Raw genomic sequence first — 11077 nt, forward strand, 5'->3', positions numbered from 1 at the left:
CACTAGCGAACTTTGAGGGACCCAGACCTTATGGGATCGCCACCGATCCCGCTCTTGTTAATGTATCTGTGCACTATGACACAGGGTACTATGGGCCTCAGATCGAGCTCATTCATGCCTATTACAATTACTGGCCAACGGTCGGTTATGTCTTCCTCTTTGCTGGGCAAATACTCACCTCTCGTTAACCGGTAAGGGAGTCGGCGCAGCAAGTGATGGATCAGTATTCACCTGCTTCCCTCGTGGAAATGAGACATACACATTAGCTCTTCTGAACAGTCCAACGACCGAAGTCGCGTGGCCCAAGTGAGTGCATTGTCATTACTGTACTGGATACTCACTCACTACAACTGCCAACAGCGAAGAATGGAACACGCCCGAGTCCTTTGTCAACACGTCCAACCCCGGGTACAGCATCGCGACGTCGAAGCTGCTCTTTGTCCAGTCCGTCGTCGTTGATGGACTGGACCGTGTGTGGGCGTTGGACACTGGAAGACCGCGAGTGAACGGGACTACCCTGCTGGCGACTGTCCCTGGCGGGCCAAAGCTTGTCGGATTCCATCTCAACGGCACGAACTTCGTGACCTACACGTTTCCCAGCGACATTGTGTATACGGACTCCTCCCTGAATGACGTACGCTTCGACTTGCGCGGTACGGGTTATGCGTATATCACGGACAGCTCACCGCAGCGCCCTGGCATCGTCGTCATTGACCTCGCGACGGGCGAGTCTTGGAGACACTTGGACGGATACGCCGCCGTTATCGTTGATCCTAATTTTCTTCCAGTCTACAACGGAGGTGTGATCGATCACCTCAGACTTACCTATTGCCAGATATTGACAAGGCTGCAGTTCCACTTTACGACCATCCAGATATCCAGCCAAACGCCGTCACCAATTTCAATGCTGTGAGTTCGTTGTTGAGTGTCTGTGCGGTTAAACTAAGTGCATGACGTGCGAAGTTCGCTGTAGATGGCATAGCATTGTCAGCAGGTGAGGATGAGGATATCAATGTCAGACAGATTTACTCACTTCTGCCGATAGATGGTGAATATCTTTATGTGTCTCCTTTAGCAGATCGCCATTTTTGGAGAGTCCCCACAACATATCTCAAGGTACAGCCTTCCTCGGAGAACCCGTATGCGGCGCTGCTTGCTCGTCAGGCGGTACAAGAAATGGGAGAGGCGGGAAGCCATGCTGATGGGCTCGAAACGGATGCAGCGGGGTACATCTACAGCGGCGCCCCAGGTACGTCAGCGTTTGGAGGTGTGATGCAGGACTCGGGGTGCGTCTGACATGATTTTACCATTTCCAGAACACAATGCCGTCTACCGCTTCAACAACAACACCGGCATCATGGAACCTTTTGTCCGTAACCCTGCCATCCAGGTGCGTGTACATCGGCACGTATAAAACAACGAACGCGATTTTTGTCATTGCCATCTAGTGGCCTGACACGCTGTCCGTGGTGACTCTGCAGAGTGGAGAAAATTACCTATATTTCACCTCAAACCAGTGCGCGTCTTTGTGCCCAGTTAGGCATGCGTTCCCTCCATTGACCAATCGTTAACTTGCAGACTGTGGCTCAGCCCTGACTATCAGAACGGGTTAGTGCCATCTCTGAAACAACATTGCGTAACACAGATTCACCCGACCTTCCCATTAAACGCAGAACGGATCTCCGGACGAAGCCCTACGCCATGTTCAGAGTCGCCCTAGAGGCGGAGAAAGCACCGCAGACCGAGTAACGGAGGCCGGGTAACACGAACCACACGCTTGGCACAGCGTGAGGCTTGTATGCATCCTCAATTGGCTCACCTTGTAGTAGACTTTGATCGAAATCACCATGCGCGAAATTGCTGCGATGCTACAGCATCCTCGTGGCTGGAAATGAGACGTGAAGACCCGCACGCAAGGCTCCCGAGCAGCTATTCGACGAACGGATGATAGTTAAGCGCGACCGGGGCCCTTTAGGGCGCTCGCCAGTCTCCAGGGCGGTTACATAGTCCGTACGTTGCCATCTGCAGCCAGCCAGGGTCCTGGAAACCGAGGAGACTAAGTAGAACACGTTGCAGCCGTTATTACTTCGAAGATGCATGACTCTGACCTCCGCGGCCGTAATATATGTGCACTCCTCACGGACGTTGAGACATAGCCCCGGCAGGCGCCTATTTCATTATCCGGCTACTACCGCTGGCAGCGCTCCGCGGGAAGATCGTTGTCGATCTCTGCTATGCTCCTTCCGCCATACCAGAACAGTGGTCCCGCTTCGGCTGCAGCGAAACATTTTCCGGATGTTTGCCGAGGCGATCTGTCATAAGTAGATGGCGTGGACGGAAAATGCACATCGAAGTAACCTATTGCTATAAGTGCGATATGAAATCGAAGGTACACTGGCAGTTAACTAAGCGAGAACGTGATGCTAAGTAGACATGGAGATACTAGGAAGCGAAGCATAGGCTAAGTGATTGTAGGGTAGAAATGAACTTAAAGTCATGGCGACAAAGGAAGTAGAAGTTTGGGCAACAACGACAGTAGGCAGTCAACAGCGAGGGCTTCCGAGTAAAGTACATAAGGTCGCTACAATGGTAGGATGTTATTCTATAGTACAGAAAGAGGATAGAGGATGGCACAAGTCAAGTAGAAATAATTAAGAGGTTGCGCCCCCGAAGTCGTTACGAAAAGGGGTCGAAAGGCATTCCAAGGATAGGTCAGCTGGCTGAGACAACGAAGAGATCCCAGCCTCGAAGAGTCGTGCAAGAAGCGACTTTTGAAGCAACTAAACACGCTTCATTGTGAAAAACCCCTTGAATGAGCTCTAAGTGGTACGGCGTCAGGCGAGATGTATCAGCGAATACCACACATGGAGAACAACAATGCGCACTGGCACGTTCCGTTTTTGCGGTGTCTGGATTCGGAGTCACCGCGAGTGAATAACTTCCCACAATTTTGGCAGAATCTCGATGTGGTTTTGAGGTGAGTGGTAGCAATGTGCTTTGCAAAGCTTGAGCATTTCATCGACTTTCGATAGTCGCAGTCTTTCCAAAAACAATAACCACGCTCTCCAACAATCCAGTCAGCTCTATCACCGAAGTGATACTGCAGGAGGTGTTTCTTGATGACTGGAACCTCGGTGGAGTTCAGGTTGACCGTGCAGTTGTCCCATCTGCAGGTTGTAGAGTTGGACTCGTCAGCAAGATCGGGAGGCACCGGTCCAGTTTCCTGTGGGGAGCATCCAGTCTGCGTAGTGAGACATGGTAAACAGCGGGTCACAGAATACGTAGCACAAAGGCATACCCTGGCTCGCACGATGCGATCCTCGCACACCTTCCGCAACTCCAACCAAAACTTCAACGGTGCCCACGGAACCCCGCGCAATCGTTGCAGAAGATGATCAGGGTGCATATTGCTAGTCCAATCCCGCATATCACCTGTGAATAATGATCGATTAGAAGGGGAAACTTCAAACGAGCAGAAAGGATAGTCACCGTGTTCGGAGGGAAGACAATGATTAGCTGAGGCAGACGCGTCCTGGGATGTGGGTAGGTGGCTTGGTGGCAGGAGCGAGGGATCAAGCTGCGAGCCGGAAGTAGGCGTGTCGGGAGTGGGAAGATAGCACCTACGGCGAGGTGAAGGATGAACGAGTCTCAACACCACGCTCAGTGTAGGGACAGTAGCAGACGACATACCCGTTCCACATAGTGTCCGGGGTCAAGGATTGAGCACTGTAATTATCGATATCTAGTTGAAAAAACCCATGGTCCATAGTAGAGATCGTGAGGTTACACAAGTGGGAGAGAATCCTAGTGGGATGGTGTTGGGGGAAAGAGGTCTGGCACGGGAGTAACTGAAATTTATTGACGTGTGGAACATCGAAGGTTCAACTTCGATGCTGATCCAGGCCGCGTGTTCGGTGCACACGAAGGCAGATAAGTACATACTCAAACAGGCAACATCGTCAATTGGGAATGGCAGGGCAGCCGGTTTTTTTCCCGGAGGCAATCCACGTTCAATGAGGGGTTGTCGACGACGGACTTAATGGGTATTCACAGGCATAGAATTGACTATGCCGGCCGGCGGCAGACTAAAAGTCGTACCAGGAGATCTGGACTGTGATCTCCAACCAACGTGTACGCCTGCCACAGTGCATCTGACAATGGGATGAGTCGGTCGGATATAAGGAATTGGACTGACCATTGCCACTCGACCCACACAACTCATCCGACGGAGAAGCATCGATGCCATGTCGACCAGCCATTTTAGGGCTTAGCCACAATATTTCATTACTAGTCAGCTTCTCGGCCCTCGCGCGTGGCCGCCCAGAATCAGCGGAAATACGGAGATCTCCATCATGTGTGGAAAGGTAGTCAAGACTACGTGACTCTCAGGCTGTCAGAGACACTATGGTGGGCTATGTTTTCCCAACAAGGTTGCATTGGGCAGACGTCCGCCGTCCGACGGCGGCGAGATAGCGCCCACAATTGCAGAAAACGGAAACTCACAACAGAGCGTCAGAAGGGCCGGAAATTGCGATTGCGTACGCCCAATGGTGAGATGCCAATGACCGACGTTCGGAGATAGAATTCCGAGGCAACCTAATCTTCGACCTCGACCGACCTTTCGCATAAGGCCCGAGACCCTATGTGCCTCAGGAACAGAACAGAAGTTCGAAGAATGTTGGGTTCGTGCGATTGCGTGGTGCTGCGCTGGGTACCACGTTTCCCGTCAGACATGAATGCACTCCCTACCTTACGTGTTTCGTGGGCGTGCTAGAGTCATCGGCGACGCTGTGCGAGGTCAGTTCCGTGATGGTTGCATGAGAACGGATAATAAAATAGCAGGTGGATAATCCACAAGAGGGAAGAGTGCAGCATCCCGCGCCGAGTGCAAATGAGGGATCCAGGCTTTGACGCCACGGTCTGACGCCCGATGCACCCCGCAATTATTTCCCATCTCATTCACTTCGCATCTATTGTCCATCGATCAACGACTCCCACCCTTTCTCGAGGTCTGCCGAGTGCAAAAGCCCGAAGGCAATGAAGTACCTTGCTTTCCTGAACTCGGACTGGATGTTGGACAACTGTTGACGCTTCTGGTTTTCCCGAAAGCATCGATTCGGTCGCCGAGCAGTGGCGAAGCAGAGTGATCCCCGCAACTGGAGCAAGGAAGTAAAGCCAAGCTTCGAGAGTACGCTCAGCCTTGAAGCGGCTGTGCAGCTTGACCTTCCGCCGACTTTCCGCCGGCGCGGAGATCTGACCATGTGCAAACCACGTGCCAGATAGATCTCGAATCGACCGGATCTCCAGTCCGAAAAACAACTTGAAGTTGACATCTGTCAGTGTTTACATCTGAATGTTACTCCTCTAATTTAAATGACTTGTTTCATGGTATATTCAAGATGCCTTTCTGCCAGGCATCCACAGCGACCTTGAAAGCAGACACGTACTCCTTACTCTGAAGCTTTCTAATCCGAAGCATTGCGAAAGACCATCACTCGGGCTTAGAATTGTGCCACTGCAACAACGCATGGCCACAAACGTACGGAAACACCGTGAATGGATCTACAGAATTACAATAAGCGGCGAGTACTAGTACTTGAGCTTGAACATCCGAACCATTGCAGACCTGACATACGTATGGTGACAGCGGACGTAAATAAAAATTTTCCTCGATTATCGATCTATAACCCGATGATCGTTCCATCCACTCCACGGCTGTCTGATTTGGAAGGTCAGTAAGTAGTGCCGTTCAATCGTAGGCAATTGAGGTCACTGCTCGTAATGGCCTCCGCGGGGAGATGGTGTCTGCAATCCGAAGGCAGCGTTGTTCCTTTAAGGTACTTCTTTCGTCCTTCTTCCAGCCGGATATGCATTTGGGCTTCCTTGTTGACAGATGATGGTCCGTCACGGCGCTCCGTGAGGTTCATGTGCATATTCGAAGTCTAATAGGAGAAGTTGGAGAAGTTGGAGGGATCCACAGATGAAACTGAGCTTGCCTGATGCAGGCGATGAGGTTGTGATACACGAGCACACGCAGTGGTTAGAGTTATGGGTAGGGTAGGATGGCAGGATAGGCTTTCGGATCTGCGGTGCATTCTGTTGCATGCGTAGCGCTCTTCTTGATACATCGTATCAATAGCATTCTGACAGATGATGCGCCCTCTAATTGTGGATGTTCAAGAGTCTACCACCTTGTCTGAACCTACGTTATCGTTTCAAACTTTCTTGATCGCCGTCTATTACGTCCCGCAAGAGCCGTGAGCTTATCATAATCTTGAATGAACGAGCTTGCTGCGTCTTATTTTTTGTTTCGGCGGGTCTTCGATCTTGATAGAAGGAGCGCGTCGTGCTATAATACCGCAGTCTAGCCAGAACGACGACGTCACCTTCTCTCGGAACTTTGATTCATTTCGATCATCGTCAACATCTATATGAAATATCCCACGAAGGTCATCAGGTTGCTCCGTTCCTTGTGTTTTTAGGGGGAAAATGTGCATGTCCAGTGACCGGCGTGCGTGGAGAAAAAATAATGCCGTCGATAATTTTTCGTAGTACGTACGGCATATCATTCGGCAGCTACGCCCCATGTACCATCGCAAATGATAGTTGCAATGCATGCTGTTCGGTCCATATATTCGAGTACTTGAGGCTTATGATTACCGAGGGGTTGTCCTCCAGACCTTGCAAGTTTTACGATATCAAGATTGCATTGAGTAAGCTACCAATAATACGCGGGCAATATTGTTATTCAAGTACCACTACTGAACAGCAGAAACAAATAGACGCACGTCCTGAAGTGCAGGGTCATTCTACTGGGAAAGAACGGAAATGAATCAGGACGGGTAAATTTAGAAAACAATATTGGCTAGAATATATATATGCACATTCAGGAGTAAAGTCTGACGTCGATAGTCAGCCAAGATATATGCTGCACAACCTCGACACCGTGGCGCCAGCCAGCATCTGAAACACTCACTTGTGCATCGGTTTAACTGAGCCGAAAATGTTCGCGCAATATGTGCCTAGAAAGGGATGCTTTACTCGGGACTGGTTTGCTGCATGTGGCGGTCCCTTCACGCCATTTACAATTGAAGTTCGATTCAACGTAGTCATTTAGATGATGAGACTTGAAATGACGATCGAGCCCGTCGATGGATGGCTCGAACGTAAGGCTGCATTTGTTCCAATGACAAGGCTTGAGGTTTGACATATGCGGAGAGTGCGTCCTGCACATACGACCATCAGGTGCGAAGTTTCACAGGGGTTGAACGTACTCACCGAGTAAATAAACAGGCTGCTGAGAACTGTCAGTGCGCCCTCGGAGGGGATTTATGATGTTCGACTGCAGGCTCGGAAGGTCTTCATCTTATACTCCCTGAGGCTGCTACCACTGAAAGCTATCCCGTTAGCGCAACAGGACCGCATACCACTGTCCAGATATACATAAACGCGGAAGTTAATGGCTGGAGTGACATATGCGATGTATTTGTATAACTTGACATATCGGTTATGGAGAAAGGCGTCGTAGAACGCCCCGGTCACTGTGGATCCGCGGTTGCGATCGCCAACTTGTGAACGGGCGTTTAAATTCCAAAAAAGGCTGGCCAGCATCACCTCAGCCTGCACTAACTACTATCGCTAGCTACTATTGTCCTTGTGACGCGTGGGGGCACGATATTCTCACCATTCGCCAATGTTTTCTATATCCGGGCGCGGAGAAGGACAAGTGCTAAGCACCTCCAACGACGTCTCCGCCGGCGAAAGTACAATTACGTTTGGTGACACTCCGTCCCGGATGTCTCAATACGAGGAATTCACGATGGTGCAGCGCCGATATCCGATCGGTGTCGGTTCGCTACAGCTCCGGATCTGTGTGGTTCCACCGTACTTATGCAATTGTGGACTAGGATTGTGTCTCCCACAAGGACCATCATGACTTGTCGGCTGTGACTAGCGGTAAGGGGCATAAAATGGAATTGGTTCTCGGGACGCGTGTTCCGGGAGAGTTAATGCTATACCAGAAGCTGTCGTAAGCACAGGAGCCTCTTTGACGATTACTTCGCCCCTTCTCATGCACGTCATACATGTCATGCACCCCCCCTCCCCCGCAGTCGAAACCACCAGCACGACTGCTTGGAAGTTGCGTCTTTGGGTGGTCATCATAGCTGAAACAAGCCACAAGAGCAATTTTTCGCTCCGTGCTTCGCTGGGTATGGGGGCCTGTCTGGGAATGTGCTGTTACTCTCATATTCCTTGGTGTACGTTCATACAATGTGCTTTCCGAGATCACTGGCGGAGACCCCATAGTAGCACGTGTATCTCGACTTCTCAGAATGTTGATCCTTATGGGCAGCCGAGAAAAGTTCTGTACATGGCGCTGCAGAGTATTTGAAATGCAGTATGACCAAGGTGAGCATACGTCTCGGAGCGGATGGAGTTCCATATTTCATTGATGGCAAGACTATCACCATGGACAGTTGCTTGCTACAAGAATTGCTTGGACGCTGACCAGCTACCTGGCAAGTTCCTGTGCGCCCACTTGACCTTGGACAGTTGTCGGAGTACATACGGTCTTGTCCGCGAAGGCATGACTGATCCGAAAATTCGAAAAATATGCCCATTCTCCATATGTTACTGCCCAAACTTGGCATAGTCGGGTTGCGGGTGTTATTGAGCTCTGCCATCGAACTGCGAATGCAGGACCTTCTAGGTTCTGAAAAAAAGAGCCAAACGTACAACCACATACGGACGTTCGTCGTGGCAGTGAATGCATCATCCGTCGTGCGCACAGCCGCCTCCGTCACAGCTTTTTTTCCTCCTCTCGTTTTATGCGCTAGAGTTGTTGCCCTTCCATTTCTGGCATAAGGGCGGGAGCCACACCGATCGGATTATATCTCAGTGTGGTCGCATCCTGTGTTGACACTCGTGATCCCGCTCGGATGCCTCCTTAGTTTACACTGCACTTGATGGCGTACGCCACTCTTTTACTCTGGAGGGATTCGCTCACCTCGAATTTGTCGTGGCGATCGAGTACAACAATGTTGTAGTGCTGTGTGCACCTGTCGCCGGAATATCGCTCAGCTGCCCTGTTGCGCATGGCGCTGCCTAGCCATGACATAAATTGATCACCGTTTTCTCTCATCGTACCTATGTAAGCACTCGTGGGGTATTTTCGTGCCTGTTTAGCTTTATAGATGGCGACTTGGTGCCACAGGTCCGGCAATGTCCGAAAGGGTGTTGTCCCAACGCTTTGCACCTCCGTCTGCACCTGAGGCCTGAACGTTGAACCTTGAGGTCTCTTCCGACCCGTCCTTGACGACTACTGTTTTGCATATCTTCTCCCGAACGCATACCTAGGCACCACTGGGGCTTCCGCTTGTAAGCCATTACTGTTATCCAATATGTTGAAGTCGGTGCAGATGCTCCACGCTGAAAGTGCCCGTACCGCAGGTACATGACTCAGTGTGGCCTCTTGACATCATAATGGAGGTGGTGGATGATAATGTCATGCCTGTGCTGCTCCATGTGCTTGCTATGATCACCGGCTGCACCCGGACAAATTTTCAGCACCAAGCGCTCTTGCCAGGAGAACTATCGAAGTTTGAGCGCAGCGCACTGCAAAGGAAGAAAGGTGAGATCCCTGGGTCGGAGATTGACTGGGAAGAGAATGCACTGCAACGACTTATATGGCCGATCAGTACGGCGTCCCAACCCAAGAAGTTTTTGCCTACTCTCTCTGCTCTATGTACATGGAAGGCCCTGCTACTGGAGCAACCTCCTCCTGATAGGAACCGAAGTGCACAATCATTCCCCTTGGCCAATCGGAGCTCATGCGTCACCGCCGCAGCGGACACACTGTACCAGTAAGTGAATTTGGACACGTCTGTCTCAGCACCTCAACTCCTAGTGAACATCCGATGTTCTTGGGCAGATGTTCCGGAGTTCCTGTCTAACCGTAGCGGCATTGGCATTGTGCACAGTTACGTGACCTTGGCGCTATGCATAGATGGGCTGCGCACTTTAGTGAGCCGATGTCGGATCCAAGTGAAGGTCGCATTATACGACTAGCGCAGCCAAAGGTTGAACAATACATGAAATGACTAGCTGAGCGTTGCGAGAACAGGTAAGTATTCTTCCGAAAAATGCTCCATGTCAACTTACAATCTGTCGCGACATACGCAGGATGTCAAAGGAGAGCAGGTGGAGCAGGTGGAAGAAACGTCAGTAACCAGCTTGGTGCTACCTCTAGCGGCTGAGTGCTTGCATGGTCCGGAAAACATTCTAGTAAGGCTTCATGTCGGTGACCGACAAGGACATTCCCAATCGCTGCGTCAAGCCTGCTGAAATATGAACAGAAGGCGAGAACTGCGCTTGCGAGGAGTCGACTGCGTCAGACTGACAGAATCTCTCGTCGCCGATGTCGAGTGAGTACATCATTCGTTAACTTCTTCCGTTCAAAATTTCATTCTGCGGACGCCTCTGTTTGCCAGGTGGCAAGGAAATTGGGCTCCGACTGGTGTGATGCAGGCCACGAACAACGTGGTACCCTTGTATCTCGTATCCGCCTTCAGCATTGGACTGTACAACGGACATCTTTAACCGTGCGAACTCATCGGTAGCAATATCCGCGCATTTCTATGCCGTTCATTAATTTGTTATCGGGGGGCACCTCGATTATTCTCTTGTCAGCGCCACCAGGTTCTTTTAATGGTCTGTTCACTATCGATCGCTCCTAGATGTAATCTGATTTTCGTCTGGAGGCTTCCATCCCGTCAAACAAGTCAACTGATACCCATGCCAGAGGTACCGTATACCTGGCGTGTTTTTTCCCTGCTCTCACCCCTTGTATAGATCATGTGGCTCTCCTTGGAGAGGCCTCGGAAGAGTCTGGACTCGTAGGGGCCCGGAATTCACCTCAGCGGCGCAGCATGTGCTGAAAGCTTCGTGATCGCATGAAAGGCTCTTTGAAAATCGACCTGGTCCTTCTCTCGTGATCCGTCCGGCGTGACGCAAGTGGACATGCCAGTGTGCGCATTTGAGAGTGCCCTTCGATTCATCTGACTGTCACATTCGGTCT

At 50.8% G+C, this 11077-nt stretch overlaps 2 protein-coding genes across 2 annotated transcripts; both read right to left on the reverse strand.

Annotated features, from left to right (window-relative positions):
• Nucleotides 1-108: 108 nt before the first annotated feature.
• On the reverse strand, nt 109-606 carry SCP_1103450 (hypothetical protein; the record flags this gene model as incomplete). The annotated part of the gene is made up of 4 exons (XM_027762780.1): nt 109-118; nt 232-271; nt 346-533; nt 590-606. The coding sequence occupies 4 exons, from the start codon at nt 604-606 to the stop codon at nt 109-111; spliced, it is 255 nt and encodes an 84-aa protein (XP_027618581.1).
• A 2185-nt stretch (nt 607-2791) lies between these two features.
• On the reverse strand, nt 2792-3767 carry SCP_1103460 (hypothetical protein; the record flags this gene model as incomplete). Its single annotated transcript, XM_027762781.1, has 5 exons — nt 2792-2819; nt 2886-3241; nt 3299-3432; nt 3490-3620; nt 3691-3767. 5 exons carry the CDS (start codon nt 3765-3767, stop codon nt 2792-2794), a joined length of 726 nt encoding a protein of 241 aa, XP_027618582.1.
• Nucleotides 3768-11077: the final 7310 nt, after the last annotated feature.

The sequence above is a fragment of the Sparassis crispa genome (genome assembly GCF_003851025.1).
Source record: "Sparassis crispa DNA, contig_000011F, whole genome shotgun sequence".
Classification (NCBI taxonomy): Eukaryota; Fungi; Basidiomycota; class Agaricomycetes; order Polyporales; family Sparassidaceae; genus Sparassis; species Sparassis crispa.